Here is an 18,314-nt window from a genome sequence, read left to right on the forward strand (position 1 = left end):
AGAGTTTCTAGGAATAAGAGCAAAGACAAAGTTTTTATAGCTCCTGGATCAGAGAAAGTGTTATATACATATTATGTGATATGATGGGAAATAAAGCAAGCAGAATGAACTTGGCTCCCAATTTTCATTGGCCTTCTGATGGCGTTTTTGTCCTCAAGAGTCCAGAAACCAAGATTCTTAACAAAAGCTTAAACAAAACCAAACGACAGCCTAAGGCTGGCGTCTTCTCTCATGGAGCTCCTGCACATTACAGAAGGGTGAGGGTCCTATAGTCCTTAACTGTCCCTAACCCTAAGACAGCCAGGCTTTCTCCAGGACAAAACTCCTGTGGTGTCTGTGTTTGTTTGGATGTGACAATAAATGAGATTATGGGGGTGGGTGGGGAAAGGCTAAATGTGTGGGTCAAGACAAAAGGAAAAGAAAAAAGAGAGACACAAAGAAACAAAGAAATTTGGGGGAGCACAATTCTAAAAAGACAAAAGTGAGAAAGGGGGTTGGAAGAATGATTCAAATATGGAAGACAGCCAGAGACACAAAAACATATTCTGCGGGGTTTTTTTTTTTTTTTTCTCTCTCTCTCTCTCTTTAGGTAAAAAGTAACCCAAGGACAAAGTGAGACTGGGGCCAGATGGTGGTTCATGGAGAAAGGCATATATGAGCTTGAGCCAACCCGTCAAGGGAGCAGCACCATCTCTCATCAGTGTGATCATAACCTTTGGAACGAGGGTGTGAGTGACTGCAAAACCCCATCGCCCTTCTCCTCCCTGCATCACAGTAGCACTGAATCAGACTCCTCTAGCCTGGCTTTCTCCCTCCCTCCCTCCCTCCCTCCCTCCCTCCCTCTCTCTCTCTCTTCCTTGCTCTCCCTCATCTCATTGTTTCAGAGTACGCCAAATTCGAAGTCCTTTCCAGGGAGTGGCCCTGTTCATCTTACACCCCAGCCAAAGTGGAACAGAGAAGGAGAGAGACACACATTCAACAACCAAAGGACTCGGTGGAAAGAGCAGAGAACCATCAACAGTGAGTGGCTTGGATTGTCTAAAACCCTAAATAGACAGAGGGAGGGAGGGAGGGAGGGAGGGAGGGTGTGTGTGTGTGTGTGTGTGTGTGTGTGTGTGTGTGTGAAAGGGCTGGAAGCAGGCAATGGAGAATGTCACTGATTTAGAATTGAACAGACATCCCAGTTATCCATGGAATTCAAATGAGGAGACACTTAGATGAACAGATATTATTTTTTTAAAAGTCACAGATATCAAAACAAAAGTTTAGATGCTAGGGACTAAAGAGGCCATGGGGTGGATGGGGGGCCCATCATGAACCATGTAGAGTATAAAATTTCCTGACTTTCTGGGAAAGAAGGGGTGAGAATGATGGCAAATGATCACAGAAGAGAGTTTGAAGAAGTGTTGGAAGAAAAGAGAGGAAGGGTCTGAGACTTATGAGGGACCAGGTAAGACCTTGGGAAGCAAGGCACCCTACAGATATGCTTGCCTGGAACGGAAGTGCTGATCACTGTCTCCACTTTCCCCACTCACCTGTCAGATATGGCGTTCTTCAGACCCAAAGTGCTCCTGCTTCTCACCGCCTTCATCATGTCCTCTGGTGAGTCCCTACCTTTTTTCTTTTCTCCCTAAAATGTCAGCTCCTCCGAGGTGGGTAGAGGTGTATGTTAGAGGGAGGATGCAAGGAGGCTGAAGGGGAATGGGAGGAGAGATGCTTGCTATTTAATTCTAGAATTGCCCATTAAAGAGAAGTCAAAGAATGCAGGGAGTTCCTTGGCAGTCCCCTGGTTAGGACTCTGCGCTCTCACTGCCAAGGGCCTAGGTTCAGTTCCTGGCTGGGGAACTAAGGTGTAAGCCTTGCAGCATGACCAAAAAATGAGAGAGAGAGAGTAGAGAAGAGAAGACTTTGTGATTAGAGGGATGTGATTAGAGACAACCTCAGATCTGGGAGAAGGCAGCCTGAGAGTTATGAAATTAAAGCAAAACTAAGATACACGCAAATGCATGTTAACCAAGAGGGCCGCTCTCATAAATATACAAACAGGGAAACAAATACCAAAGGAGGAAATTCCCTGGTGGCCCAGCGGTTGGGACACAGTGCTTTCACTGCCACGGCCCAGGTTCAATCCCTGGTCAGGAAACTTAGATCCCAGGACACACCTCCCCTCCAAAAAAATAAGAAAGCAAAAAGAGAAGCTGATGTATACAATTGTGTACACAGACATAAGGACCACCTCACAAGAAACTCAAGTTTAAACCATGAAGAAGGGGCTTCCCTGGTGGCTCAGCGGTAAAGAATCTGCCTACCCTGAAATGCAGGAGCCGTAGGAGATGAAGGTTCAATCCCTGGGTCAGGAAGATCCCCTGGAGGAGGGCATGGCAACCCACTCCAGTATTCTTGTCTGGAGAATCCCATGGACAGAGGAGCCGGACGGGCTACAGTCCACGGGGCTACAAACAGTTGGACTGAGTGACTGAGCACACAGCACATCTTAAACTGTGAAGGAAAACAGTGGGGATACATTAACCTAACAAACACAAGCATCAGACTCACACAAGCAGACTCACGTGCACACAGAAAATGTTGCCACCTCTGTAGACAAAAGGAAAATGATCTTCATAGATTGCACAGAACTGAACTAGACGACTGGCCACAGAAAGTGAACCTTGGGCTTTCCAAAAAAAATCCTATTCTTTTTTTTTTTTTTTCTTATTCTGCCCAACACAGACTGTGAGATAATCATTTTGGGCCCTTTTCAGTAGTGTAGCTGGAGGGGCTGGCTGTGGGAATGGAAGGACAGGCCATCAGGAAGGGCTGCTGCCTGGTGGGTGGATCAAGACCCCACCCCTTCTGGACGGCCTGAAAGCAAGAGGCCTCCTGAGTCAGGGCTCCCCTTTGTGCTCAGCAGTCTCCTGTCTTTGAGTGCTTCCGTGTCTGTGTGTAGCACTAACAGTCTGCCTATTTCTATACGGAGCTGTAACAGAAATAAAACATGGCAAGTACAGCAATTTTCCCATCATTTTCTGGTTCATCGCAGAAAAGCTTTATGAGGTATAGAGCTGGACGCATTCACATACTTCTTCCTTTGTGCAGGCCGGACACCCCTAGGAGTCAGCGGACAGCGAGGAGGTAAGTGATCCCATGCATCTGGGCTCTGTTGGGGTTCTTATCTGGACAATGGAGCCAAATGGTCAAAGTTCCAAGAATTTGTCGTACCATACAGAGATGAAGTGCCAAGGTGTGTGAAATAATAGAATTGAATTCAACAATTCTGTCATCCCATTCATAAAACTTTCTCATTCACTACTGAAATGACTTCACTCAAATCTTCTCTATGTCCATCTCATTTTCACACCCTCGGATAACGCCCACTACTCCTAACAGAATTTTCCTATCCATGTAAGAATGGAAAAACTAAACTGCAGACGGAAAAAGAAGTCTTCCCAGCCCTGTAGGGAAATCGTGGCTCAATGAGACAGAATCCATAAGTTTTGGCTTCCGAAGGTCCGCTTCCTTCAGCTCGATTCAACATCTGCAGTTGCCTCTTGGCACCAACATAATTATAATTTCTCTTGGTTTTCCCAACCCTTGAGAACACTGCAGTATATAACCCTTTAATGAGTCGAAAAATCTAATGAGTGGGTCACAACTGGTGCTTTTAATGAGTTAAGATAGACTAAAATTAAAACAGAGTACACTGGGGACTTCCCTGGTGGTCCAGTGGCTAAGACTCCATGGTTCCAATGCAGGGGGACCCAGGTTTGATCCCTGGTCAGGGAACCAAACCCCCCATGCCACAACTAAAGATCCTAAGAGCCTCAACTAAGACTCTGCACCGCCAAAATAAATATTTCTTGGAAGATAAATAGAGTACACTGCAAGTAGATTACAGAAGTAAAGTATTATTTTTACTCTTCTTTCTGTTTTATATGTGTATACTGGCTCACAATATAATTTCTTACTGTGCATCTTGGTAGAAGAAATAAAAATACAGAAAAACCTTTTCTCTGTTCTGGCCTGAATCCTTACATTTTTGAACCCAGATTTTATTCCAGCCTTGTGCTGTGCTGTGCTCAGATGCTCAGTCGTGTCTGACTCTGTGTGACCCTATGGACTGTAGCCCACCAGGCTCCTCTGTCCATTGGATTTCCCATGCAAGAATACTGGAGTGGGTATCCATTCCCTCTTCCAAGGGATCTTTCCCACCCAGGGATCAAACCCATGTTTCTTGCATTTCAGGCAGACTCTTTGCCACTAGAGCCACCTGGGAAGTCCCAGCGCTAACATCCAAAATTCTTTTCTTTGGGCTGGTTAAGGTCCAGTCCTGTTTTATGACTTTGTGATGCTTTTTGAGCAGAAATATTGTAAGAGCTGATGAAAATGTCTCCATAAGATTCCTTCTCAGAAAACATTCATCAGTCCTTAAGCTTTTGTGGAGGTAGCTCATGGAAAAGGTGGGTAAACTGAGAGATATGCAGAAAACTAGTACTCTGCCTGAAATTCTAAAAACACAGCTAGGATATTCTCAAACCCTTTGTTCACCCACTGCTTCCTCTATTTCCGTGAGTGGTTGGACTGGAATGTAGCTGGAGAGAACTGGAAACAGGACAGGAATTGGCTACACCCTGGAGAAAATCCACTCCCTTCTTACAGCCTCTGGAATGAATCGGGTCAGTGGTTTTTCATTTATCCTGTGGGACTGGAGCAAACTTGAATTCCTTTTTATCAAAATCTGCTCTGAAAGAAGAAAGCTTATGTTAAAAAGTGTTAAAAAGACGTAAAAGGTTCCTGTCCCATCTGATGCCTATCTGGAATTTTTTTCTAAAAGATGACTGAGGAATAAGCAGGGGAAATTCCTTTAAAATGTTCTGTGTTTTGCTTCTAGTACAAGGATCAGTAACTCTGATATGCTTTATAAAAATGCTCTTCTCACCAGATTGTAAATCTGACAGTTGTATGCGGACCTCAAGGCAAAGTATTATGTGGATTTGCTGACCTCTAGTGGGAAAAACCGATAATGACTATAAGCCTTTTACAGTGAAGGTTCATTACAGATGGGATGTTTGTTAAACGTCTAGTTCTTCACACTGCTTTTTTTATGTTGCTTGTTAATTCAGACTATTTGTTTCAGGAGTTGCTATTATGTACAGTTTCAGATGAAGTTTTCTTAGTTTATCCAAATATCTTCCATCTTAAGACCTGGACCATTTTTTACTTCTCCTTTTGTTTTCACTTTCCAAGGATCAATAGCAAAGCATCTCCCCTCCTCGTCTCTCTTTCTACCTCACTTATCACTGTGAGCATCAGAAAACGACCAATGTAACCTCTTGTGAACACTGTGTAGAGAGAATCATCAGACTGATATCCAAAAATATCAAAATCATGAATGTCAAAAATCACAGTCTGGGGATTTCCCTGCTGATCCAGTGGTTAAGATCCTGCACTTCCATTTCAGGGGGTGCCAGTTCAATGCCTAGTCAGAGAACTAAGATCCCACATGCACAGTAGCACAGTCAAAAGATTTTTTTTTTAAATCACAGTCTTTTTGAGAAAGACAATTTTCATTTAAATAAGCATCACAAAGAGGTCCTCAGCCCATAATAACTATCAACAAGCTCTATGACCTTGGATGAGTTATTTATTTTGTTGATGCTGTTTTACCATCTGTGAAGCAAGCCCATAGTAATCCCTAACTAGCTGTATCAGTTATTATCTGTTAGGATGAAGTCATTCTTGCAGTCCAATGCTGAACCAAAGTTTAATCAGTAGACTATCTGGATGGCCACATAGTTCATTCATTCCTCTAAATAAGAACAATGGGAAAGGGACAATTTAGGGTTAGGATTGTATGAGTATATTCATGGGAGTAGCAAAAGGGTGACATTTGTTTGGGTTACAGAGGAAAGGACTTTGGTTGGGAAACAAAGAAAAATACTTTTAGGATCTTACTACATGATGGTGTCTGTGCTTGACAATTTCACTTCCTGGGAGTGCAGGGGTCGGGGGTGAGGGGCAGAGAATGCTCAGAAAGTGTTTTCTGATTGTTTTTATGCAGATGATGTGACCACAGTGACTTCAGAAACATTCACAGAAGATCCTAGTAAGATATTCTTTTATTTCCTTGCTCTCACACTGTGGATAGAAGGATCCAGGATGATGTCTGTATAAAGTAAGAGGAAGACTAGCAAAGAGTCTCAGGGATGTCCCTGGTAGTCCAGTGGCTAAGACTCCATGCTCCCAATGCAGGGTGCCCAAGTTCAAAGAACTAGAGCAGGTGTCCCTGCTCAAAGAACTAGATCCCTCATGCTGCAACTAAGACCTGGCACAGCCAAATAAATAAATATTATTTAAAAAGAGAGAGAGACGGATTCAGAGCCCTGTTGTCTGTCTTAGATGCCACCAAAGCTATAAACATGCCAATCTTTTTGCCGCATCCTTTTCCCTCTGTGATAGTCCGTTATATTTCCCCCCAAGAGTCCGCATTCTTTCCCTGCAATCTTTCCTCCTTTTAGATCATCATGCCTCACCCTGTTTTTCCCTTTGCTGTTTTTCCTGCTTGCATTTTTTCATTCCCTGCGTCCATCATATCTTTGCAGATCTGGTGAATGATCCTGCTACAGATGAAACAGGTAGGTTTCACTCCAGCTCTTAAAAACGGCACGTTTCATGTTAATAGTCACAGTATTTATTCTAGCTGTTGAATTAATCTTATAATTTTTATCACTGGGAAGGGGATGCTTCCTGGCCCCCTAAAAAAGAGGAAGCAAAGTGGATTCATAGCTTCAAAAAACATACCTAAGACTCCCAATGTCAACAGGCCAAATAATACTCAAAAAAAATTATCTTCAATAAACTCTCTTCCCCTGGACACAATATAAAAAACCCAGCCATTGCCTCAGCTTTTTCCTGTTACCCACATTCTCCCTCCTGCCCTGTGCCTTCCTGTTTGTCAATCTGGAACCCTTCTCACATCACTGTTTTGTGCCTTTTCAGTTCTGGCTGATATCAAGCCTTCTACCGATGACCTGGGTGAGTTCAGACCTGGGACCTCAGGGCCACGGGGGCTGTTCTGGGCTTCCCGCAATACCCATGATGGAAGACAGCACAGCTGGTGAAGAACCCTAAATAAGACTACATGTTATGCAGCGCATTTGCCCAACAGTTTAATTTAAATTAATGACATGTTTGAGCCCCTAACAAGCAAGAACTGTGGTTTGATACATAAACTGCCAAGGTTTGATTTTTCTCTCCAAGTTTCCAAGATTGAATGGGTAAAGGTAAAGGTGAACAAAACTGATTTTCTTCTAAACATCTTTTGTCTAACAGACGAGATAAGACAAAGAAATGGATAATTTTATTCAGCTTCACCAAACATATGGAATCAAGCAAAAGAAGCTGTGAAATCTCAAAGTCCTTGACTATATTCAGTGTTGAGAGTTAGGAAAGGCTTTTCTGAAGGGCATATTGACTAAGTTGATTCCTGGAAGACAAACAGAAGTGAATCAAATGAATGGAAAGGCGAAGAGCTTTCAGGTAAAGAAAACAATATAGGCAAAGGCTTAGGATGGAAATGAAAACCAGCCAGAGAACAGTTCATGCAAAGGAAAGTTCTAAGCAGATTATTGAATTGGAAAGCCAGCAAGAATGCTGCTGCCTAGTCCCAATAAAATATGATGTCCTGAATTATTTTGTTAGAGGTATGGGAGAGAAATGAGCTGTCAGGGAGCAGAGGCTATTGAGAGGAAGTTCAGTTTTCTATTAGATAGATGGTAGCTATTGGGTGGATGGTAGCACCATTCACTGAACATTTTGAATTGGTGAAGGGAAAGAAGGCAGTTTGAGACATGGAAGGATCTTTAAAAAAAAAAAAATCCACGAGCTCTTCCACAAAATGGAAGTTGAATTTGTAGACCTGGAGCTTATTAGAAGAAAGTTCTGAGCTAGACATAGAAGTTTGAGAATTCTCAGCATATAAGCCTGTGATTGAAACCATGGGAGCCTGGGTTCGATCCCTGGTAGGGGAAGTAGATCCCATATGCCACAGCTGAGAGTCCACATGCCCCAGTGAAGATCCTGCATGCTGCAAATAAGAACCAGTGCAGAGGAAACAAAGAAACCGGGGATAGATGAGATCACCTAGCTAACATTCTTCTTATAGTATCCTATTAGCAACCCTTCCGATAACATTTTATAGGTAACTCCCATGGTTAGTCCATTTCTTCAAGATGCATCTTACTCCTTGACTTACTCTCCATTCTACAAATTCAGCCAGTATTTAACTTGCCCCTAGGTTAGGACTGGGGCTTCCCTGGTGGCTCAGCGGTAAAGAAACGACCTTTAACGTAGGAAATGCGGGTTTGATCCCTGGGTCGGGAAAATCTTCTGGAGAAGGAAATGGCAACCCACTCCAGTATTCTTTCCTGGAAAGTCCCATGGACAGAGAGCTTGGTGGGCTACAGTCCACAGGGTTACAAAGAGTCGAACCTGACTGAGCACACACACGGGTCTCAAGTAAGGCAACATGACAGTTACAGGGCAGTGACTTCTAGAACCAATAATAACTGAATAAAATTTCCTCCTTTCAGCCTCACTCAACGACAAAAATACCACCACAGGTATGATTGTCTTTTGTCTGTATTTTTCTTAAGCTTTTTTTTTTTCTTCCTGGAAATTCCTAATCTCCTTGTTCTTGGGAGAATACTTGGTACATCATCTAGTTTTACTTCCAATTCTTTCTCAAAGAATATCTGTAGTCTTCTTCATGTCCCTCCCACCCTACCTCACTGTCTATGAGTTCCTGTTCTAAAGGTCATGGGGAAAAGATGGGATCACCACTGCATGGTCCCAGAACAGTCCTCTCCATAAACTAACTTTGAACACAGTCTGTTTGTTAGTGGGTCAGGAAGTGACCTCAAGGACTCAACATTACTGTAGATGTCATGCTTTCTCTAACATACTGATAATTCCGATGTGCAGCTAGGGTTCAAAACCACCAGAACAGAGAAATCGTGACCCACTTTAGAATTCAAATTCTTCAGAATATGACTGTTAGCATTTCATCTTTCATGTTGCCACCTGTCTAACCCTAGAAGGACTTTTTCCTAGAAGAACCCACAGGGACTGTTTTATTCTCTGTCCTTTCAGGTAGGGAAGCACCTAAATTTCATTGTTTAGCCAACATCTATTATTGCTTTGTGGACTTCCCTGGTGGCTCAGCTGGTCAAGAATCAGCCTGCAATTCGGAACACCTGGGTTCGATGTTGTGAAGATCCCCTGGAGGAGGGCATGGCAACCCACTCCAGTATTCTTGCCTGGAGAATTCCCATGGACAGAGGAGCCTAGTGGGCTACAGTCCACGGGGTTGCAAAGAGATGGATTTTATTGCTTTGTATTGGTTACAAGAAGAACATACCCCAGCTTACAGTGATCCTCTGTAGAGACTACTCTGTAGGTTTCCCCAGCTCTTTCTCTCCTCCTCCATTCCTCTAACCATGTGTTTTTTATGGTGGGTATCTTCAGAGTGCCGGGATGAGAAATTCGCCTGCACAAGACTCTACTCCGTGCATCGGCCAATCAAGCAATGCCTCCATCAGATATGCTTCACCAGGTAAAGGGTCCCGTATCACCTAGAGAGCCGCCCATGATAGCATTTTCATGTCAGTAACTATTTAATGAGCACCCACTCTGGAATTTCGGTCTCTAAGGCGGCAGAAGTTTTAAGCATCACCCTTTTAGCTATTCCAAAGGTGCCAATTAGAACCTAGAGTCTGCACAGACTTAAAGAATGAACTTACGGTTGCTGAAGAAGGATACAGGTGAGGAATAGTTAGGGAGTTTGGAATGGACATGTACACACTGCTGTATTTAAAATGGAGAACCAACAAGGACCTAAGGTGTAGCACGGGGAACTCTGCTCAATGTCATGGGGGAGAATGGATACGGGTATATTATGGTTGAGTCTCCTTGCTGTTCATCTGAAACTATCACAACATTATTAATCAGCTCTACCCCAAGACAAAATAAAAAGCTTTTTTAAAAATAAAAATACTTTTCAAGAAAAGCAAATAGACTTAAGACCTGAGAAATAAGTAATGGGAACTGTATTATGATAGAAGAAAAAAAGAACCTTGAGTCTGGATTGAGGCACATGGAACAGTTTAACATGTAGATGCTGAAGGCAAGGATGCTGAGTACTGGAGGAAGGATGGTCATGAGGGAAACACTGGTTTATCAAATTCATCACATCTGAGAAATAGGCTGGAGCTGAAGATGCAAGTGTGAAGGCAGAAAATAGTAGGGAGTAGTGCGGGAAGTATTAAAGCTTGAGTCTAGGTGGAATGTGCAAAGTTGTAACTAACAAGCGTGATCGATACCATTCTATCTTCTACACTACTTGGGTGGGGTGGGAGTGGGAAGTCTGAAATACTTAAGGAAATCCAAGTATTTGCAGGAGTTGAAAGAGACATCTCAGGCAGAGGCTAGTTCTCCCTCTCAATGCTTTTTCCATATCCTTCTTGCACCATGGCATTGGATCTATGGCAGTTCACGGCGCATGTACGTCATCAACAATGAGATCTGCTCCCGTCTTGTCTGTAAAGAACACGAAGCTATGAAAGGTAAGACTAGCTCTGATGGGGAGGAACAGTAATGAGAGCAACTGATAACTGGGGCAAGGTGCTAACAGTTCCAAGATGTGGCTTTGGGGGAGGGCTTTAGGCTGACTTCCATCAGCTCCTGCTCCACCTAGTTACCCCAATAAACAATATAAAGAAAGCACCATGTTTGGTATATTCATGACCCTCGAAGCTGCTGTGCAGCACAGGAAGTTCAGCTCTGTGTTCTGTAATGACCTAGAGGGGTGGAAGGAGAGGAGGAGGGAGGGAGGCTGAAGAGGGAGGGGATATATGAATGCGTATAGGGCTTCCCTGGTGGCTCAGCCATGAAGAACCCATCTGCCAATGCAGAGGATTCGGGTTTGATCCTTAGGTTGTGAAGATCCCCTGGAGAAGGAAATGGTAACCCATTCCAGTATTCTCGGCATGGACAGAGTAGCCTGGCAGGCTACAGTCCATGGGGTCATAAAGCGTTAGACATGACTGAGCAAGTAAACAAGACATAGCTGACTCACTTTGTCATTCAGCAGAAACACAGCATCATAAAGCAATTATCTTCCATTATTAACATTAAAAAATTGATAACCCTTAAGAAAGCACCGCTAAATCCCTTTCCAACTAGACAGAAACCCCAAACTTCTCTTATGTATAGCTAGTGCATTCAGCTGCTCTGCTACTTTGAAGATCATTTGCAGAGATGAAAAGCCAAGTCCACTATTACAAATAACAGTCTCTACTAGTCCTGCAGCCACGTTCATAAGTCCAGGTGGGAAAAAAGCCACTAATTTAAACACTATAACATTTGGATGCATAAAAAAATCACTTGGACATTGGCTGAACACTGGTTACCTTAACAATAGTCCACCAATTCCAAGAACCATTTCCCTTGCTTCTTGTGAAATTTCAGAGGTAGAGCAAGGTAGATTTTATTTAAAAAAAAAAAAAATTACAAGAGTCCAAATGTGTGGTTAGACACTATGTGCGGTGTGAAAACACTATTTCTCACCTTCCCCTGGCCCAGCCCCAGATGATGGCTGCCGTCGTCAAAGTCACCACATGCAAAAGCCACTCTGACTCAGCTGCCGGCCTTGCACCGACCCCCTCTGAGTAAGAGCTGTACTTAACTTCGCAGAAGGAAACTTAGCCCTCGCCTTCATTGGCTCTGCAAGCCACCTGCAAGGGAAGCACCTTGACACTGAGGATGAGTATCTGGGACTCGAGGCACTTTCAAGTGTCTCGGGGGACTTGCTAAAGTTAGCCATTTGCACACAGTAAACACTTTTGAATGACTGGACCTCATTTTTTTTTTCCTGCTGTTTAATAAGTCTATAATTAGAAGAATTGGAAGCAAGGTGTGACTAAGAACTGACCACCTGTGCTCAGTTCTTTTGCATCCAGTCTTTCATTTTCAACTACATTCTTGAAGCAGGTATTTCAATGCTTGTTTTGCAGAAAAGGATGGTGAGGTTCAGAAAAGTCAAGAGTCTTTCTGGTAGGGAGTAAATAACCAGTAAGTGACAGATCCCAGGTTCTAACCCTGATCTATTTCTCTCCAACCCTTTCACTGCACCACCCTGCAGTCTCCTCTTTCTTCTTCTCTTTTCTTGGAGCCCTGGCCACCTTCCTACATTCTCATCTCAACATGCTCTGCTTCTCTTCTAGATGAACTCTGCCGTCAGAAGGCTGGTCTGCCCCCAAGGCGACTCCGACGCTCCAACTACTTCCGCCTTCCTCCCTGTGATAATGTGAATTTGCAGGGACCCAGTGGTCTGTGATCAACAAGGAAGAGGAAGGAAAGAATGTGTGGGTGGGAGGGAACCCCTTGTCCAACCACTGTCAGCTAACCCATAGACACGAGTAGTTCTTAAACCAATCCCTTTGCAATGTCTAGCTTTTGTCCCTACTTCTTTATTTTTTTTTTTACCCGCTTCTGTCACTTTTCAGTATATAACATATAGTTTTTGTAGTATTGCATGGTTTTGCTGCTTCTCCATATCATAGACCTGGTAGATAAATGATTAATGTGTCGCTTAGATAGAAACATTCTATGTACAATGTCAAGAGAAAATAAACTTGAATAAAATTATTAAAAACATTAACTACTGAATCTGTTTGAGATAGGTCTTAGGGGGGAAGATGCTATCACTGTCAATCTCAACTAACTACAGAACATCAATATTTTACGTTCAAGCATTTCCTAGATTAACTCTCCATTCACTTATGTGGTCCTCGTTACTCCAATTATTTTGCTGGATTGTCCTAACTTTTGCCTGGTATGTCCTCTTTCTGTTGTTCAGTCACTCAGTTACGCCCATGGACTGCAGCACACCATGCTTCCCTGTCCTTCACTATCTCCTAGAGTTTGCTCAAACTCATGTCCATCAAGTCAGTGATGCCATCCAACCATCTCATCCTCTGTTGTCCCCTTCTCCTCCTGCCTTCAATCCTTCCCAGCAACAGGGAAGGATTTTTTTCTTTTTCCAATGAGTCGGCTCTTTGCATCAGATGGCCAAAGTGTTGGAGCTCCAGCTTCAGCATCAGTCCTTCCAATGAATATTCAGGATTGATTTCCTTTAGGATTGACTGGTTTGATCTCCTTGCAGTCCAGGACTCTCAAGAGTCTTCTCCAGCACCACAGTTCACTTCAGTTCAGTTCAGTCGCTCAGTCCTGACGGACTCTTCGCAACCCAATGAATCACAGCATGCCAGGCATCCCTGTCCATCACCAACTCCCAGAGTTCACTCAGACTCACGTCCATCGAGTCCATGATGCCATCCAGCCATCTCATCCTCTGTCGTCCCCTTCTCCTCCTGCCCCCAATCCCTCCCAGCATCAGAGTCTTTTCCAAAGAGTCAACTCTTCACATGAGGTGGCCAAAGTACTGGAGTTTCAGCTTTAGCGTCACTCCCTCCAAAGAAATCCTAGGGCTGATCTCCTTTAGAATGGACTGATTGGATCTCCTTGCAGTCCAAGTGACTCTCAATAGTCTTCTCCAACACCACAGTACAAAAGCATCAATTCTTCGGCGCTCAGCTTTCTTCACAGTCCAACTCTCACATCCATACATGACCACAGGAAAAACCATAGCCTTGACTAGATGGACCTTTGTTGGCAAATTAATGTCTCTGCTTTTGAATATGCTATCTAGGCTGGTCATAACTTTCCTCCCAAGGAGTGAGTGTCTTTAATTTCATGGCTGCAGTCACCATCTACAGTGATTTTGGAGTCCCAAAAAATAAAGTCTGACACTGTTTCCACTGTTTCCCCATCTATTTGCCATGAAGTGATGGGACCAGATGCCATGATCTTCATTTTCTGAATGTTGAGCTTTAAGCCAACTTCTTCACTCTCCACTTTCACTTTCATCAAGAGGCTTTTTAGTTCCTCTTCACTTTCTGCCATAAGGGTGGTGTCATCTGCATATCTGACGTTATTGATATTTCTCCTGGCAATCTTGATTCCAGCTTGTGCTTCATGCAACCCAGCATTTCTCATGATGTACTCCACATATAAGTTAAATAAGCAGGCTGGCAATATACAGCCTTGACGTACTCCTTTTCCTATTTGAAACCAATGTGTTGTTCCATGTCCAGTTCTAACTGTTGCTTCGTGACCTGCATATAGGTTTCTCAAGAGGCAGGTCAGGTGGTCTGGTATTTCCATCTCTTTCAGAATTTTCCACAGTTTATTGTGATCCACACAGTCAAAGGCTTTGGCATAGTTAGAAAACATCAATTCTTTGGGGCTCAGTCTTCTTTATATGCTCTCTTTATGAGAAGGATGGTGGTAATTGTGTAGTTCTAGAAAGCACTCCAGAGACAAGAGTTATTCAGTCCTACTATAGAAACCCAAAATGTCTTCTGCTAAGCTCAGAAGCTGAGGCTAGAGAAAGGAGCACACCAGGTATAAAGGTATCCAGTTTTTCATGCGGTTAGTTATTCAATCACCAAGCAGAGCTAGAAAGTCTTATGTAATTATTCTTTGCGGTAGTAATGGGGTTAGCCCACCTCTACTCCACCTCCACAAGTTAATCAGACAGCTTAATGTGAAATCGGATCATTGCTCTGAAGTTCCTGGAGCTGTTGCTACTTCTCTTATCCTCATCACCATAATCTAGAGATGAGCATGCAGATGGATTCTGGAATCATCTGACTGGGGGCCAAAGAAGGGAATTCAGACCTGAATTTTAATAGGCGAGCATAAAGTATACTTGATGGTTTACAGAGAAGAGTAAAAGAAACACAATATTCAGACAACCTGCATTCTTATCCTGGCTCTGGCAGGAACCAGGTAAACTCAGATCAGTCAATTTCCCTCATTATGAAGCCCTGGTTCAATTTCCCCATCTTTAATATAGAAGAAATTTATGTTTATTCAAAGATTTCTTTTCATTCAATGATGAGATTTAAATGCATTGTTCATATTTCTTGAAGCCTAGATGCAATCTAATTCACAACTATCGTGTCTGCTTTACAAGAAGATAAATACTCTATATTAGGACAACAGTCCACAACGTCATAGAACAAAACCATATTATGAGTGACAAAGAAACATCATGGACACTTTCATCTAAACAACACAGTACCTTTCCAAAAAAGCCAGTGGAATTCAAACAGAAACGAGGGCACTTTGAGACAGTTCTATGTGGCAGAAGTCCACTTGGTAAGGGCTGGATTCCTTCCATGTTGCAGAAAAACTACCGAAATGAGGACTAGATTCTTGCTGATAAGAAGCATTTCCTTCTCCAGAGTATCTTCCCTACCCAGGGATCAAACCCAGGTCTCCCACATTGTAAGCAAGACACTTTACCGTCTGAGCCACCAGGGAAGTCTGTTAAGAAGCAGCTTAGTTTAATAGGATTTGCACAACTGATTAAAGAGAAATACTAGGAAAAAAAACCCTTGAAGCACAGAATCCTTGCCTCAGTCCCTCAAAGCAGATGTACTCGTATACAGACAGAGTCCATGGATATTGTAGCCAGTGGAGAGAGGTTTCAGAAGGCACCGTGTTTCTGAGAACATTTAAGAGCCTCTTCATGAAACTGACCCTTACTGCACATTGACTGAGAGGGGCATGCCCACCAGAAAGCACCCCAATCCCATTATTGTATATATTGCAAATTAGACATTTAAAATAAAACTTTTTCCAACTTCCTTCTCAGAGGAGAGTGGTCTCCTTTGGTCTGTTTCTCTTTTCTATGTTTAGAAAGAAGGCCTGAACTTGGGCTTTTGTCTCCCTTTGAAAGCTGAGTAGCAGCATGGCTCACATATGTCTGTTTTGCTCTTCTCCATCTTCGCCTCCTTCCTTAACCACTGGTTCTGCAACATTACAAACTTGTTTACTCTCCCCCAGATGTGGCCCACTCCTCGGTTCTCCAGAAAGTTCTCTTTCTTTTCTGTCCCCTTCGGTCTTACTGGATGCAGTTTCATGTTTCACCCTTCCTTTTCTCTTGCATCAAATTCCTGTGCTTTGCCATTTCTCACTATTCTGATGTTCTCTGCTTTTTGTCTTCTTCTCCAAGTGGAAAGCAACACTTCTAACTCACTTTTCATCCTTGCTTTCCTCCCCCTTACAAAGGCTTGTTTTCTCTCATAACTTTGCTGTAAGAACAGTTCCAGGGCAGTTCTGGGAGATTAGTTTTGGTTCCGGTTTTCTTTACCTCTGTCCTCTCTTCCCCATTTACAAAATTCACCTTTTTGGTACAGCCAGGACAGTGTGGAGGTTCCTTAAAAACTAAAAATAGAACTACCATATGATCCAGCAATTGTACTACTGGGTATAATCCAGGGAAAACCGTAATTCAAAAAGATATATGCATCCTAATGTTCATTTCACCACTATTTAAAATAGCCGGGATATGGAAGGACCTAAATGCCCATCCAACAGAGGAATGGATAAAGATGGATATACAGTGGAATATCACTCAGCCATTAAAAAGGATGATGCCATTTGCAGCAATATAGATGGACCTAGGATTGCCATGCTAAGTGAAGTAAGTCAGAGAGAGGAGCAATATGGTATGACATCCCTTATATGTGGAATCCAAAAAGAAATGGTACAAATGAACTTACAAAATGGAAACAAACTCAGTCTTAGAGAACAAACCTATGCTTGCCAGGGGCAAGGGTTGGGGAAAGAAATAGTTAGGGAGTTTGGGATGGACATGTACAGCATACATATAGATGGACATACACTGCTGTATTTAAAATGGATCACCAACAAGCACCTACTGTATAGCACAGGGAACTCTGCTCAAAGTTATTTGGTTACCTGGATGGGAGAGGAGTTTAGGAGAGAATGGATACATGTATATGTACGGTTGAGTACCTTTGCTGAACACCTAAAACTATCACAACATTGTTAATCGGCTATATTCCAAAACACAATAAAAAGTTAAAAATTTCATTCACTTCCTTTTTGTTGCTGTTTACTCTCAGCCCATTTCAGGCCCCTGGTGTTCTAGTTTTCCTCCCTTGGTCCACCCCAGAAAAAGATTTGAAAACATTTCACTCTTTATGGTATTAACATTATTCTTTTCCTGATGAACACAAATGACAACCTTCTTAAGCAAGGAACTTCTATTCTATTCTGATGAAAAAAAGTTATTTGAGGGAATTCTTGGGGGTCCATTTCCACTGCCAAGGCCCGGGGTTCAATCCCTGGTGGACAACTGAGATCTTGCAAGCCTTGCTGCATGGCCAAAAAAAAAAAAAAAATTATGTGAACGGAAACAGTGGATATTTAGTGTTGGAAATAAAAGATTTGGTAAAAGTAAAATTAGGCTTCCCAGGTGGTTCAGTGGCAAAAAATCTGCCTGCCAATGAAGGAGACATGGGTTCAATCCCTGGGTCAGAAAGATCCCCTGGAAAAGGAAATGGCAACCCACTTCAATATTCATGCCTGAAAAATTCCATCGACAAGAGGAGAATGACAGGTTACAGTCCATGATGTTGCAAAGAGTTGGAAATGACTAAGCATGCCTGCAAAAGTATCATTAGGCAGTGATGATTATCTCTTCCTGGCACCTTGAACAGACAGACTCAGCTGCCTGTACACCTCATCTAAAAAGAAAAAAAAACAAACATGCTTTCTTCTTGTCTTCTCTTCCAAAATTGCTCTGAACCTAACTTTACCCCATCATTTCATGCATGTGACTGAAGTAAATTCTCTTTCTTCTTTGAATGAAGAAGTTTTGGAGATTCAAATGTGCACGCTACTCTCTAAAAAGAGCTCCTTGCACACTTTCTCTGAGTATTCATTTGACTCATGGTGCAAAAAGCTGTCTCCCCACTTCTGGACCTTTCTTTTGATGTCCCCGAGCAGTATGTGTTACCAGCCACAAACTCCTCCCCCTCCACAATGCCTGGCGCTCATGGTGAAAGTTGATGTTTACACCTGATCACAAGGTGCAAGCAACTTTGCTTCCTTCTGTACAGAAGCAGCTGGAACACACTGAAAAGACACAGCTGAATAGAAAGAGAAGTTGGAAGAGTACCAGAGAAGGGGGAGAAGGGGATGGCAGAGTGTCAAGAGATGGACATCAGAGAAGGGGAACCCAGAGGCTAGAAGGTGGAAATTCACAAATCTGTCTGGGAGAAGTGTGGTGGAGGATCTGAGTTCCATACCAACCCATCTGGAACCTTACAGGGTAGAGTGAACATTGGGGAGGCAAACTCTGGGAGACAAAGATTTGGTTA

The 18,314-nt window shown here is 42.9% G+C and overlaps 1 protein-coding gene across 3 annotated transcripts; it reads left to right on the top strand.

Moving 5' to 3' along the window:
- The first annotated feature begins 209 nt into the window (after positions 1-209).
- MFAP5 (microfibril associated protein 5) lies at positions 210-12,709 on the top strand. Of its 3 annotated transcripts, XM_069581334.1 has the most exons (12): positions 210-257; positions 590-728; positions 885-1,020; positions 1,543-1,602; positions 3,097-3,132; positions 6,059-6,103; positions 6,600-6,632; positions 6,997-7,032; positions 8,589-8,618; positions 9,523-9,610; positions 10,546-10,619; positions 12,279-12,709. In XM_069581334.1, the coding sequence occupies exons 2-12, from the start codon at positions 639-641 to the stop codon at positions 12,389-12,391; spliced, it is 741 nt and encodes a 246-aa protein (XP_069437435.1). In that variant the 5' UTR covers positions 210-257; positions 590-638; the 3' UTR covers positions 12,392-12,709. The 3 variants fall into 3 exon arrangements, with proteins under 3 accessions (XP_069437435.1, XP_069437436.1, XP_069437437.1); XM_069581335.1 differs by lacking the exon at positions 210-257 and having other exon boundaries at positions 595-726; XM_069581336.1 differs by lacking the exons at positions 210-257; positions 6,997-7,032 and having other exon boundaries at positions 599-728.
- The last annotated feature ends 5,605 nt before the right edge of the window (positions 12,710-18,314 follow it).

The sequence above is a fragment of the Ovis canadensis genome, chromosome 3 (assembly GCF_042477335.2).
Source record: "Ovis canadensis isolate MfBH-ARS-UI-01 breed Bighorn chromosome 3, ARS-UI_OviCan_v2, whole genome shotgun sequence".
NCBI lineage: Eukaryota > Metazoa > Chordata > Mammalia > Artiodactyla > Bovidae > Ovis > Ovis canadensis.

Bases quoted from the DNA above. Each gene is read 5' to 3' on its own strand.
- MFAP5 (XM_069581334.1), top strand. From the start codon at position 639: ATGGAGAAAGGCATATATGAGCTTGAGCCAACCCGTCAAGGGAGCAGC. The intron at 3,133-6,058 runs GTAAGTGATCCC...GTTTTTATGCAG, and splicing joins AGTCAGCGGACAGCGAGGAG to ATGATGTGACCACAGTGACT. The intron at 7,033-8,588 runs GTGAGTTCAGAC...TCCTCCTTTCAG, and splicing joins GCCTTCTACCGATGACCTGG to CCTCACTCAACGACAAAAAT.